Source organism: Acipenser ruthenus, chromosome 6 (genome assembly GCF_902713425.1).
Source record: "Acipenser ruthenus chromosome 6, fAciRut3.2 maternal haplotype, whole genome shotgun sequence".
NCBI classification, from domain to species: Eukaryota; Metazoa; Chordata; class Actinopteri; order Acipenseriformes; family Acipenseridae; genus Acipenser; species Acipenser ruthenus.
This window is the reverse complement of record NC_081194.1, coordinates 34,406,035-34,421,659: the sequence shown is the minus strand read 5'-3', so window position 1 is coordinate 34,421,659 and position 15,625 is coordinate 34,406,035. Positions and strand designations below refer to the sequence as shown.

Below are 15,625 nucleotides of genomic sequence, written 5' to 3'. Positions count from 1 at the left end.
AGGTTGTTCAGGCTGGTTGGACGACGCTTGTGGACCGCAATTTTCAAGTAGTGCCACAGATTCTCAATGGGATTGAGATCAGGACTTTGACTGGGCCACTGTAGGACATTCACCTTTTTGTTCTTGAGCCACTCCAATGTTGCTTTGGCCTTGTGCTTGGGATCATTGTCCTGCTGAAAGGTGAATTTCCTCCCAAGCTTCAGTTTTTTAGCAGACTGAAGCAGGTTCTCTTGCAGTATTTCCCTGTATTTTGCTCCATCCATTCTTCCTTCAATTTTAACAAGATGCCCAGTCCCTGCTGATGAGAAGCATCCCCACAGCATGATGCTGCCACCACCATATTTCACTGTAGAGATGGTGTGTCTTCAGGCATGGGCAGTTTTAGGTTCGCGCCACACGTAGCGCTTTGAGTTTTGGCCAAAAAGCTCTATCTTGGTCTCATCTGACCACAAAACCTTTTCCCACAGCGCAGCTCGGTCACTCTCATGCCTTCTGGCAAACTCCAGACGTGCTTTCAGATGGTACTTTTTGAGTAACGGCTTCTTTCTTGCCATCCTCCCATACAGGCCAGTGTTATGCAGAGCTCTTGATATGGTTGGCTGGTGCACCATTACTCCACTCCCAGCCACTGAACTCTGTAGCTCCTTCAAAGTGATTGTTGGCCTCTCTGTGGCTTCTCTCACAAGTCTCCTTCTTGTTTGAGCGCTGAGTTTTGAGGGACGGCCTTTTCTTGGCAGTGCCTGGGTGGTGTGATGCAGCTTCCACTTCCTGATTATTGATCCAACTGTGCTCACTGGGATATCCAAACACTTGGATATTATTTTGTACCCTTTCCCTAATCTATGCATTTGTATTACTTGATCTCTAACTTCTGTAGAATGCTCTTTGGTCTGCATTTTCCTTCAGATTCACAGCCTGACCAATGATCCTTCAACAGTGGGTTTTTTATCCAGAAAATGTGACAGCAACTTTAATTGTTCACAGGTGGAGGCCAATGATAAGGTAATTGTGTCCTCGTTAGGGCAATTTCTTTCATCGGTGTAAACTGGGAGCTTCCACAGCACAGGGGTTGAATACTTATGCAAGCAAGATATTTCAGTTTTTTTATTTTTCTTAAAAATATTTCCCAACATAAAACCAATGTCACCTTACAAAAATTGATTTTGAGTTTCAGTGTTTTAAAATAAAATATCAAACAACGAAATTTCAATGTACCATTTGTAATTCAGTAATATGAGAGAATTGGTCAGGGGTCTGAATACTTTTGCAAGGCACTGTATGTATATATCTATATATATATATATATATATGTGTGTGTGTGTGTGTATATATAATATATATATAATATATATATATATATATATATATATATATATATATATATATATATATATATATATATATATATATATATATATATATATATAAATATATATCTCTATATATATATATATATATATATATCTATATCTCTCTCTCTATATATATATATATATATATATATATATATATATATATATATATATATATATATATATCTATCTATCTATCTATCTATCTATCTTTTATTTATACTTGGGGGGGGGGGGGGGGTGTACAGACACAACCTTTAATGACGTTGCTTGAATGTTGGAATTTACTTGTCGTTTCTATAAGGTTGTGTCCAGGCAACTTTTTCATGATTGCATCTGAAGTATTTACAGATGTTGATCTTACATCATAAATGCAGAGTCTCAAATAGTTGCCGGTCTCCAAGGCACCGGGGCTTCTGGCAAATATTGTAAATAAATGCTGGAGCGTTTATTTAAAGTTTTACGGCATTATTTGTTACTTATGTGGATTATTTGAAATACCTGTGAATGGTTGACAATTGAAATGTATTCTGCTCTCTAGAAAGAGAAAAGCCGATGAAGTAGACGGAGATGCCACCAAAAAAAAGAAGCAGAAAAAAGCAGACAAAGAAGAAAAGCAGTTAGAGAAACAGCTGAAGGTTGGAGAACAAACTAGCCGTAAAGATTTCAAAGTATATATAGACATGTGAGCTTTAAACTCAGTGCTGCCTTCTCTCTCTGCAGGATCAAAGCCAGTTAATCTGGAACATTAAAGATGAGTTGAAGAAATGCAGTTCCACTAACGACATGAAAGAGCTGCTGATTGCAAACAAGCAAGAAGTGCCTTCCGGGGAATCTGCTGTATGTTCTTGTCTTTTAAATATGTTTGGGTGCCCTAGCTTTTATGGAAGACTCAAATATGTTTATATCCCAGTCACCCCTCACGAGGACGTAGTAGAGGTGGCTGTATGTTTTACATAACATAGTAGTAGAGCCTTAAATTTCTACATATTTAGACATTTACATATGAACAGGAGCCTCCATATAGATTCTGACTTAATAGCTTTTATATGTTTTTTTTTCTTCATAATATAAATGTTCTTTTCAGATCCTTGACAGAATTTCTGACTGCATGGCGTTTGGTGCCCTGAAACCCTGCGAGGAATGCCAAGGGCAACTGGTGTTTAAGAGTGATGCGTATTACTGTACTGGAAACATCACGGCATGGACCAAGTGTGTCTTTAAAACACAGACACCCAACAGGAAAGATTGGGTCATTCCAAAGGTATGCTTTTATGCATTGAAGTCACCCCACATTTGTTGTGCATTGTAGAATATACAGACATGCTCAAATTTGTTGGTACCCCTCCACAAAAAATGAAGAATGCACAATTTTCTCTGAAATAACTTGAAACTGACAAAAGTAATTGGCATCCACCATTGTTTATTCCATATTTAATAGAAATCAGACTTTGCTTTTGATTTTTTATTCACCGTAATATTGTAAATAATAAAACAAATGAAAATGGCATGGACAAAAATGATGGGACCGCTAACCTAATATTTTGTTGCACAACCTTTAGAGGCAATCACTGCAATCAAACATTTTCTGTAGCTCTCAATGAGACTTCTGCACCTGTTAACAGGTAGTTTGGCCCACTCTTCCTGAGCAAACTGCTCCAGCTGTCTCAGGTTTGATGGGTGCCTTCTCCAGACTGCAAGTTTCAGCTCTTTCCATAGATGTTCGATAGGATTCAGATCACGACTCATAGAAGGCCACTTCAGAATAGTCCAATGTTTTGTTCTTATCCATTCTTGGGAGCTTTTAGCTGTGTGTTTTGGGTCATTATCCTGTTGGAGGACCCATGACCTGAGACAGAGCTTTCTGACACTGGGCAGTACGTTTTTCTCCAGAATGCCTTGATAGTCTTGAGATTTCATTGTGCACTGCACAGATTCAAGGCACCCTGTGCCAGGCGCAGCAAAGCAGCCCCAAAACATAACCGAGCCTCCTCCATGTTTCACTGTAGGTATGGTGTTCTTTTCTTTGAAAGCTTCATTTTTTCGTCTGTGAACATAGAGCTGATGTGACTTGCCAAAATGCTCCAGTTTTGACTCATCTGTCCAAAGGACATTCTCCCAGAAGGATTGTGGCTTGTCAATATGCATTTTAGCAAATTCCAGTCTGGCTTTTTTATGTTTTTCTGTCAAAAGTGGAGTCCTCCTGGGTCTTCCTCTTATTGTATTACTTGTATTGTAACACTTGAAATGTATTTGCTTACGATTGTAAGTCGCCCTGGATAAGGGTGTCTGCTAAGAAATAAATAATAATAAAAATAATAATAGTGGAGCCCACTTTTGCTCAAAAAGCGACGGATGGTGCGATCAGAAACTGACGTACCTTCACCTTGGAGTGCAGCTTGTATCTCTTTGGCAGTTATCCCTGGTTCTTTTTCTACCATTCGCACTATCTTTCTGTTCAATCTGGGGTCGATTTTCCTCTTGCGGCCGCACCCAGGGAGGTTGGCTACAGTTCCATGGACCTTAAACTTCTTAATAATATTTGCAACTGTTGTCACAGGAACATCAAGTTGCTTGGAGATGGTCTTGTAGCCTTGACCTTTACCATGCTTGTCTATTATTTTCTTTCTGATCTCCTCAGACAACTCTCTCCTTTGCTTTCTCTGGTTCATGTTCAGTGTGCTGCACACAATGATACCAAACAGCACAGTGACTACTTTTCTCCATTTAAATAGGCTGAATGACTGATTACAAGATTGGAGACATGTGTGATACTAATTAAAGAAACTAATTAGTTTGAAATATCACTATAATCCAATTATTTATTATCTTTTCTAAGGGGTACCAACAAATGTGTCCAGGCCATTTTAGAATATCTTTGTAGAATAAGCAATAATTCATCTCTTTTCACAGCTTCTTTGCTTTATTCTATGACATACCAAAGGTATGCAAGTATACATGATAAAATAGCATTTAATTTCATCACTTTTCAGGAGGAATGAAGCATTATTTCAATGAGCTGTAAGGGTACCAACAAATTTGAGCACGTCTGTATGTATGAGTGAATGGATATTTTTTAGTAGTGGGCAACGATATAAAAAATCGACATGATATCGTGCATGTGTTTTGATATTTATTAATATCGAATTCTTCCGAAACACAACAACTAGCTAGCTATATACATACGTATACAGTGGCTATAGAAGGTCTACACCCCCTTGAACTTTTTTTTCACATTTTGTTGTGTCAGTGCCTCAGAGTTTCATGCATTTAAATGAGGATTTTTTTCCACTTATCTACACACCATACTCCACACTGTTAAGGGGAAAAAAGTTATATATTAAATACAAAACTGAAAGATCATAATTGGATAAGTCTCCACCCCCCTGAGTTAATACTTGGTGGAAGCACCTTTGGCAGCAATTACAGCTGTGAGTCTGTTGGGATAGGTCTCTACCAACTTTGCACACCTAGATTTGGCAATATTTGACCATTCTTTACAAAACTGTTTAAACTCTGTCAAGTTTCTTGGGGAGTGTTGATGGACAGCAATCTTCAAGTCATGCCACAAATTTGATTGGATTTAGGTTGGGGCTGTGACTGGGCTACTCAAGGACATTTACCTTTTTGTTCCTTAGCCACTCCAGTGTAGCTTTGGCTGTGTGCTTTTGGTTGTTGTCATGCTGAAAGGTGTCCACCCTCCAACATGCCGATTTGCACGAAGGCGCTGCTGTCTTTTATTCAAGCTTGTAATTCAGCAGCTGAAATCGCTCCATAGCCAGTGTCCAATCAACTGTCTCACTAATTAGGTGATTAAGTGCATATGCTTCAGTCATAGTCAATCAAGCGTGTCATGGTCAAGGGTGAATGATCGAGTGATTTAAAAAGAAACCAAAAACATTTCGTCAATGTCCATCATTTATATACCTTATTTTTTTCAAAAATAAATGTGTTATAATAGTCATACGTTTCTATTGATGCTCTGTATATAATTTATTAACATAACAGATATTTACATATGGAAAGCAGTAACTTACTTTAATTTGGTTATTCTTTGCTTCATAATATCCATGGAGTAACACCGTGCAGACAGCAGAATGCAAACAGGGTTTGGTACCCAAATATCGGTGAAATAAAATCCTTAAATAGTACTTTAGTGTGTGGTGTTTCTTTGCTTAAGAGGCTGACAATGATTGTTATGTATAGAGTTTATTGTATCTCAATATAAAATAAACATGATTTATACTGCATTAGTATTTTAGCTGTACAGTAATCCGTCGTGTATCCACCCGTCATATATCCACCATAACCGTTTATCCGCCATGATCAAGCTCTTCAGCAACGTTAGTTTATTATTGAACAGAGAAGATTAGTTCAGAGATTGTAGATCCCACTAAAGTTTTTGTACACTGTGTTGTATGTGCTCCATGCGCTACCATTGCTGACAGTGTGACGTAAGCTGTTCAGTGTATTGACTAATAAATCCTGTTAGTCTGCGGGGTGTATCAACTACAACCTCTGTCTCGATCTCCTGCCTGTCACTTAGCACAGAATGCATGCACCCACACGGCGGATGGCTGCCCTGTATCTTTCTAAACAAGGGATTTAAGGGAGCTCCCTAATAAAAGCTGAATCTCAAAACAATAATTGCGAAATGTAGTAATTGTTACAGCTGTGTATAATGGTATTTAAAACAGGATTCATTTATCTGACTTTTTACATATCTGCTCTTACTCTGGTCCCACCGCAGTCGAATGTGCAACAGATTACTGTTTTAGCAATAAAAAGCATGTCTCTACAAGCTACAAGTTTGTGTGGTGTCGGTGATTTATTTCCAGTTTTGCTGTGCTGAAAAATGCATCTGTTCTATTTAAAAATCCATTATAGCATAGCAAATTGATATTATTGTTAAAACTTCAAGAAAACGGGGGGGGGCTCCCGAGTGGCGCATCCAGTAAAAGCACTCGCTAGAGTGCAGGATACACTCTATAGCCTGGACGTCGCAAGTTCGAGTCCAGGCTATTCCACAGCCGACCGTGGACGGGAGCTCCCAGGGGGCGGCGCTCAATTGCCCGAGCGTCGCCCGGGGGGAGGGAGGTTTAGGTCGGCCAGGGTGTCCTCGGCTCACCGCTCACCAGCGACCCCTGTAGTCTGGCCGGGCGCCTGCGGCCTTGCCTGTAAACTGCCCAGAGCTGCGTTGTCCTCCGATGCTGTAGCTCTGAGGCGGCTGCACAGTGAGTCTGCAGAGTGTAAAGAAGCGGGCGGCTGACGGCACACGCTTCGGAGGACAGCGTGTGTTCATCTTCGCCCCTCCCGAGTCAACGCAGGGGTGGTAGCGGTGAGCTGAGCCTAAAAATAATTGGGCATTTCAAATTGGGGAGAAAATAATAAAAACTAATTGGCAACGACTAAATTAAAAAAAAAAAAAAACTTCAAGAAAACAGATGTTTAGCTTGGTAGTTGGATACGCCATGTTTTACAATCACCAAAAGCTCTTATTTCGTCAAAGTTATTGATGAAGCAAACATTTTTAAATCCCACGATATCGCAATCTGGACATTACCAATATCGAACAATATAGATATCATATCAAAATATCGATATTGGTGCAGATCACTAATATTTAAACTTTTTGTAGGAGTTCCATGAAATACCCTACTTGAAGAAGTTCAAGTTTAAAAGGCAGGACAGAATCTTTTCTCCTACCCCTGTGTCTCCTCCTCCTACCACAACAAACTCCAGTGCTCCCAGTCTTGGTGCTGCTCCAGTACCAGAAGGTAAGCTAATATCTAAATTCTAATGTTTGTATTATAGGAATAGTTTGTCATACAGATTATCCGAATGTTTATTATCCTATTATGTGTGTTCTTTGTGTTTTCTTTGTTGTTGGTTCTTGCTTACATCACGATTGGTCATTCTTACTAACTATTCCAGCAAAAAATACTTTTGAAAGACTCAAGCTCGGCAAATTAATGTGGAAGCATTGTTCCCTGAAGCCTGTGCAGCATTTATATGCTCCTCCACAATTAGGGATGGGCACGTGTAATTATTTATTCGAATAATCGAAGTAACCACTAACTTACAAAAAGTCAGACCCAGAAACAAATCTTTTTAATGGAAAAACTGTCGAATGGTATGAAGATGAATTTCCTGAACTGGAAAGTACCAGTAATTCAAATTTCTTTAAGAAAAACGGCACAGTGAAATAACGGAACCAGAACTGAACCACCCGAACTTGTCCGAAAGCGAGCATATTTTTTCAAACGGCACAATAATTGGTAATTTTCAAGTGAATTTGTTCCAGAAATCCCTGATTTGTATGATTTAGTTAATTCAAGTTTTATCAGATTTATTTGTGTAATTTACTAAGTTTTTAAATATGTATGTCCACTAATGAAATAGTAAAATAGTAAGTAATATGTTAATATAATTGATATACAGAAATTATTTACTTACCGTAGAAATCAATTTACTGGTCGCACTTGCATTAGTCGCTCCTGCTTTTTTGAGACTTCAATTTTAGGAAAACACTTTTTTTGCGTTTTAAAATACTTTTTTTACAATTTTGATTTTTTCCCTACTTGCTCAACACTGATAACATAAATGGATAAACAGGTTTCATTTCGAAATAACCCTGGTTTGCAACATTGTGATTAATAATTTTGCAGTGTGTGTAGTTAAAGGGCTAGAAACTGTTCCGTTTTTCAAAATTTCTAAAATGTTATAAAGCAATAATTAAGAGCGTAAAATCAAGTTATTTATTTCTAAGCAAACGCCTTATCCAGAGTGACTTAGAGTTGTTACAAAGTATTACAATCCAATGTATCAACATTGCAAAATATCACATTACAGATAAGAGCAGTTATAAAGTACAATAAACTCAGTAGAAAATAAGATCAAATTCAAATAAGAGCAAAATAAAGAATACAGTAAATAATTACCTTTTTAATAGCGAATTTGACTAAGAGCAGTTAAACTTATCGTAAAGATATTTGCTTATAAGAGTAAATTCTATTAAGAGCCCATAGTAAGTAACGATTTCAAATTCCAAAAAAACAGAATACGGATACCTTTAAGAGTAAAATCAACTACAAGATACAGAAAATAGTTATAATTTAAGAGCAGTAGTAGAATACGGCAAAATATGGGGCAGTTGAGTGCAAGTACAAGAAGATGCAAGCACTAGTACAACTGGGTGCCATCTAGTCCAATATAGTCTGTAGTTGTGAGGTTCACAGATGCTGTCTCCACAGGTGTGTCTTGAAGAGGCAGCGGCGGTCGGGGACTGAACAGTCCTGATATCCGTGGGTAGGTCGTGCCATAACTGAGGGGCAAGGGTGGAGAAGGAGCAGGCTTTTGGAGCAGGGGTGGTGGGGTACAGCTAATCTGCTGGTGTTGGAGGAGCAGAGGGGGCGACGGGGGGTGTAGGGAGAAATAATTCCAGAGACAGGAGGGAGCAAAAAGGTTGAGGCAGCGATAGGCAAGTGCAAGTTTTGAATTGGATGCGAGCGGCGATAGGGAGCCAGTGGAGGGAGCGGAGCAGTGGTGTAGCGTGGGAGAAACGAGGATGGGAAAAGACAAGGTGGGCAGCAGAGTTTTGGGTGAGCTGGCGCGGACGGATAGCAGAGGCAGGGAGACCGGCCAGAAGGGAGTTGTAGTAGTCAAGGTTGGACAGTACCAGGGCCTGGGCTTGAAGCTGCATGGAGTATCTCTTCACACAAAGTAAAAGGTTTTTACTTAATTAAAAAAAAAAAAAATGATATTGTTCAAAATTGAAGATTACATAACATGGCAAGGCAAAGGTCTGAATGCAGCTACCAGCAATTACTAGGCACGAAACCCCAGACCCACAAGCAGATAAGAGCTTGAGCTTGAAGCATATGTGGAAGCAAAATCACGGTCAGCACATACTAGGATAGAAACAAAAATGATATCCCTCTTCCCACAGTATATAATGAGTAAAAGTTAAGTACATTAATATTCTTATATTTTTTTTATATTTACTTTTGTAATTTCTATATATTGTGTATATAAATCAGTGGTCATGAACCCAAAATAAATGTTACTTTTCTTAACTTTAATATAGTGTTTCAAACATACAGCTCTGGAAAAAATTAAGAGACCACTGCAAAATTATCAGTTTCTCTGGTTTTACTATTTATAGGTATGTGTTTGGGTAAAATGAACATTTTTGTTTTATTCTATAAACTACTGACAACATTTCTCCCAAATTCCAAATAAAAATATTGTCATTTAGAGCATTTATTTGCAGAAAATGACAACTGGTCAAAATAACAAAAAAGATGCAGTGTTGTCAGACCTCGAATAATGCAAAGAACATAAGTTCATATTCATTTTTAAACAACACAATACTAATGTTTTAACTTAGGAAGAGTTCAGAAATCAATATTTGGTGGAATAACCCTGATTTTCAAGCACAGCTTTCATGCGTCTTGGCATGCTCTCCACCAGTCTTTCACATTGATGTTGGGTGACTTTATGCCACTCCTGGCACAAAAATTCAAGCAGCTCGGCTTTGTTTGATGGCTTGTGACCATCCATCTTCCTCTTGATCACATTCCAGAGATTTTCAATGGGATTCTGGTCTGGAGATTGGGCTGGCCATGACAGGGTCTTGATCTGGTGGTCCTCCATCCACACCTTGATTGACCTGGCTGTGTGGCATGGAGCATTGTCCTGCTGGAAAAACCAATCCTCAGAGTTGGGGAACATTGTCAGAGCAGAAGGAAGCAAGTTTTCTTCCAGGACAACCTTGTACTTGGCTTGATTCATGCCAAAGCTGCCCGATTCCTGCCTTGCTGAAGCACCCCCAGATCATCACCGATCCTCCACCACATTTCACAGTGGGTGCGAGACACTGTGGCTTGTAGGCCTCCCCAGGTGTCCGTCTAACCATTAGACGACCAGGTGCTGGGCTAAGCTGAAAATTGGACTCATCTGGGGGTGCTCTGACAATGTTCCCCAACTCTGAGGATTGGTTTTTCCAGCAGGACAATGCTCCATGCTCCATGAAAATCAGGGTTATTCCACCAAATATTGATTTCTGAACTCTTCCTAAGTTAAAACATTAGTATTGTGTTGTTTAAAAATGAATATGAACTTATTTTCTTTGCATTATTCGAGGTCTGACAACACTGCATCTTTTTTGTTATTTTGACCAGTTGTCATTTTCTGCAAATAAATGCTCTAAATGACAATATTTTTATTTGGAATTTGGGAGAAATGTTGTCAGTAGTTTATAGAATAAAACAAAAATGTTCATTTTACCCAAACACATACCTATAAATAGTAAAACCAGAGAAACTGATCATTTTGCAGTGGTCTCTTAATTTTTTCCAGAGCTGTATATTAACTAAATAAAAGGTCTTCATGAATTTATATAACAAACATGCACATACTGTACAGTGCTAAAGTGTACATACTGTAACAGTTACATCCCTTCTGTTTTAATGTATTTATTGTTAATAAATACAGTATTGTAGTACACTTGTGGAAATTTAACTTGCATATCAAAGTTGTTTTTAGGCTTCTTGTTAATGACAGAAAAGTAGGACAGTATCCCACTACACTTTTTATCAGACATTTACTATCAGTGGTGTAGTGATAAATAAAAGTTTGGAGTTGAACAGATAGATTGAACAAATAAACATGGACAGATTGATTGTTATTGTCTTTTCCAATGAGCACACAGAGAGGCTGACATATTGACCCCCTCACTGAAGAAAATGTCCCCCTAAAATTTTGGAAGGGGGCCACATTGACCCTCAGTATGCAAGTCTTGACGCAAACACTGCATTTCAGTGGAGTATGCCAGGTGAAAACCTGATTGGAGGGGGTCGAGCAGAGAATGGTTTGACAGGAAAGCAGAGAGCTGGCGATGTGCTGCTCGCTCGAGGGTTTTAGAGAGGAAAGGGAGAAGGGAGACAGGACAGTTCTGGAGGGATCAGGGATCAAGTGGGGGGGTTTTAAGATGGGTGCGATGCAGACCTGTTTGAAGGCAGAGGGGAATCAGCCAGAGAGCAGAGTTTTGTTGAAGAGAGGAAATGAAAGGGAGTAGAGCAGGGGCAGCAACCTGGAAGAGGTGAGTGGGGAGAGGGTCCAGAGCACACGTGGTGGGTTTATAGCTCTGGAGCAGGGAGCAAAGATCAGAATCCGAGAGGGGTGAGAAGGAGGGTAGCTTAGGAGGGGTTGCAGAGAGTGATGGGGAGTGAGCAGAGGGCGGTGGGTGGGGAAGGAGGCAAGGTATTGAAGAGTTTGCGGATGTCTGTGATTTTGGAGGAGAAGGAGGCAAAGTCGTCAGCTGAGATAGAGGAAGGTGGAAGAGGGTTGGGGGGGGCTAAGGAGGGAGGAGAAGGTGGAGAAAAGTTTATGGGGATTGTTAGTAGACTGAGTGATGGAGTGGAAGTAGGAGCATTTGGCAGATCCCACGTTACATCTGTATTAACCTACCAGTATTTTATTTTCGCTCATCAAGTACCCAAACAAGTTCAAGAACATATAATCTTTTGCTTTACTGAACATTTCTTTGCAAAACCACACTTGGACAATAGGTGTTAATTAATATTTAAAAGAAAAGTATTAAACAGTGCTGCTTCATCAATTAAAGCAAAAAAATAAATAAACTAAACAGTGCAACATCTAATAACCAGCAAACAAAACATTTTAGTGTTGCATACATTGCAGTACAATTGCTTTTAATTTCTAGCTGTACAAATACATTCATTTTTGTTTTGTTAATCAGAACCACAACCATACATGTACTTTACAAGTGTACCACTGCATTGCACTGACATGTAGAACAAGTTACAGCATGTATTAGTCATTAAAAGTACTCCAGTCAAACTAAAATGTTTTCTACATCGGGCCATAAGCACGTTCCTCCTATTGGCTTGTTTCGCCATTTTAAGTTTGTCTTTGTTTAGTCTCCAGTCACGTACTGTTTTTTCAGAATTGCGATTGCCATGCATTCTGGCAAATTCAACAACGTGCAATTTCAAACCTGTTGAGTAACATTTTTGTTTTTTGTCTGACTGTCCTACTTAATTCAGTCTCAAAGTCACCTACATTATTATAGCATTGCAATTACACCATTACTCGGCTTTCTAACCAGTAGCTGTTTGCTACGGATCCCAGGGGCGGGTTCAATCTGAATGTTGACTAATCAATACCTCGGGAAGGTGGGAATAAGGAAATTCATAGAGACTGACAGCTATTGTGTTAACATTGAAGCAGTATAGCTTTGACTTTTTCATATTCCGAACGATAACTTTTTAAACACTTTTTTTTTTCTCCACGTTTGCAAGCGTCTGGGTCGAGAGAAGGTCAGTTAAGAGTCTGAAAGCTTGCGTTTAACATTCAAAATGATTAAGGGTATTGAGAGAAACAAATTCAAACTTTTGATTAGAACAGTGGTTTTGTGTTTCTACCTAGCAACATATCCTGAATGCTGTAGATCCTGAAAAAAATAAATTGGGCTGTTTGACAATTAAGTTTGTGTGAGCCGTAACCGTGGCTGTAGTAATCCCACTGTGGCCCTGGTACAGTAGTTTAATATTAGACACACCGATGCATACATCGAACTGGTGTATTAGGTGTTCCCCCTTTTTAAGGGCCCCGCAAAATGCCTAGAAAAACGACTTATACAACGTTTTTTACGGTGATAGACAATTTAATTAATAATTATATTTATGAATAAACTGATCATTTATTAAAATAAAACACTTAACTGTAACAATATTGTGCGTAGTGATATTTACTATTATTGGACATTTTATTTTTTAATTTGCTGTGTTCGTTTAAAAAGTAAATAAATCGAATAATGTTATAATTGTTTTATAATAGCTTTAAGGCAGCCCAGGGGATGGGTTGATATGATATAACCGCACACTCAAGGACGGTACACGTCGTGCCTTATAACACCTTAAGTGTGTGGTTATATCAGGTCAAGCCATCCCCTTCATGCCTTAAGACTTCAATATTACATAAATCAGTATATCTTTCTAAGGCTTTAAATTACTCAAGCTCCTGACAGAGACGTTCTTAAACGTGCAGGGTGATAACAATATTGTAGCTATGGGTAACGGAGGTGGTTGGAATCCACATTGCACATATTAAAACTATATTTAATTCAATTTAATACAAGAGACCAACAAAATAGTTAAATAAAAGAATAAAGTGTGTTATACAATGCAACATTGTTGGTCATGGTATAATTATGTATACTTAAACTGCTGTGGTTAATATTAATAAGCAAGCTGATACCAAACAGAACATGAATGAGAGTACAGCCTATAAGCTTTTCAAAAGCTGATTTGAAGAAAAAAAAAATGTTTGGAGTTTTGTTTGGGGACATTTTACCAAAGTTGAGACTAAAACAATAAAATGCACACTTTGCAATAAAAGAGACTGAGCTTTGTGAACAGCATAGGGACAATAATAACCACCTACGATACAAGCATGATGTATCCACCTACCAGCAGACGCTGGACTGTGTTGACGGAGAGCAGAAGTACCAGTAAATCATAATGAACCATTACAGTTTGCTACACCAAATGCACTCCACAATTAATGGAAGAAATAATTAATCTAATGGTTTAAATGATCACTAAATATACGTCAACTATCAGCACTATGTTACATAATGTAAACTTTTATTTATATTTTGTAGTTGTCTTAGCAATACCTAATTTATTGATTCATTAAAATCTATGTTATTATGTTGTCTTAATTGCTGTTTGGAAATGATGCAGAAGTTGGGCTTTATGCATACTGTACACTTCCTGTTAATAAAAATATCTGCTTATTGTCATAGTGCCACAAGTGTTATTTTTAGCCATTGGCACATTGATGTAAAGTATAATAATGTAACTGTTTAATCATTTAGTAAGTTAGGTGTATTAGATTTATTAAAATATATAGAAATGTACATTCTACCCCCCCCCCCCCCCCATAGGATATATTAAACAGGTAAGGTCTTAAAGTAGTCCTGTGGGTCTACACAAAATGTCTAGTTGAGTTATGTCTAGTTAAGGGCATTTTTCTAAAACTTGTTCTAAACAACTAATTTTTCACCAGACAAACCCCTAACAAACATGAAGATCCTTTGCATTGGGAAACTGGTCAAAAGCAAAGATGTGCTGAAAACTGTAATTGAGGAATTAGGTGGAAAAACAACTGGAACAGCTAACAAGGCTACCCTGTGTATCAGCTCAAAGAGTAAGTGGCACACATCCATTCCTACAGTCTGTCAAGCTTCTTTTTTTAAATGCTTTTTTTTGTTTTGTGTTTTTCCCTGAAAGTAAGCAATCTTCTTTTTTTTTTTTTTTTTTTTTACTTCTGTGTACAGTATCTTCCGATTCAGTGCTTTTAAAGTATAGAAATACATAATGGAAACTTTTCACAACCTGTTAATCAATCTACAATGATTTCTGATAGTTATAACAGTATTTCCTTTGTCTTAACCCTTTGCGGTCCATTTATTCAGCGCGCGTCAGGTCCAATTTATTTTCACACGCGCAGTTTATTTTAGTCGTGCTGTTTTAAAAGTGTTTTTTTTTCCACAGTAAAACAGGTTTAAAAGGCACTGCATATCAACAGGACACTCAGTACTGCATCTCCAGCATCGCCCCACCCTTAATGTTCGCTATATTTTTCAAATAACTTGTAATAATAGTACATACCGATAAATCATCTCTTGATCACTCGTTTTATCACCAAACTGCTCAATAATGCGATCCAAGTCGTTATTTTATTACTATAACATCTCAAAAAGCTCTGCAAATGTCTGTGATATTTTCTGAGCGCTGCATGCGGAAGCAGCGAACTCGTTTGTGTATGCCGGTGTTATCTATGTGGTGTCGGGTCTATCAGTATTCATGAGATACGTCCCCCTTTTTTTTTTTTTGTTCAGCTCCTATCAGTCTCACTCAGCCATTGAATGGTTTTCTCTGCTTTTTCCAGAGAAAAAACGACTAGAGACCTGTGTTTTGCGTCTTTCTGATGATGTCGACATTGGACCTGAAAGGGAAAATTGCGATGTCGGACCAGGTCCGACATAGGACCGCAAAGGGTTAATAAACATAGGAATATAGCAAAAAGCTTACCAAGAATTAACAGAAACTTGATTGTGAAAAATGGTGTTCCAACTCAGGTAGTCTTGAGTCCGGTTCTAAATTAGATCGCATCAGGTAGTGCGGTTTGTCAGAAGTGTGGACGCTGTAACACAAAACTATGTATTTTGTGTATCCTTCAAT

General features: G+C 38.4%; 1 protein-coding gene across 1 annotated transcript in view; it reads left to right on the top strand.

The window, feature by feature from the left end:
* Window positions 1-15,625, top strand: part of parp1 (poly (ADP-ribose) polymerase 1) — a 77,567-nt gene that overhangs the window by 35,469 nt on the left and 26,473 nt on the right. The window contains exons 5-9 of the mRNA XM_034921798.2: window positions 1,894-1,990; window positions 2,076-2,192; window positions 2,440-2,616; window positions 6,991-7,129; window positions 14,448-14,588. Of these exons, the coding sequence (XP_034777689.1) occupies window positions 1,894-1,990; window positions 2,076-2,192; window positions 2,440-2,616; window positions 6,991-7,129; window positions 14,448-14,588 (671 nt within the window). The remainder of the gene's footprint in view (window positions 1-1,893; window positions 1,991-2,075; window positions 2,193-2,439; window positions 2,617-6,990; window positions 7,130-14,447; window positions 14,589-15,625) is intronic.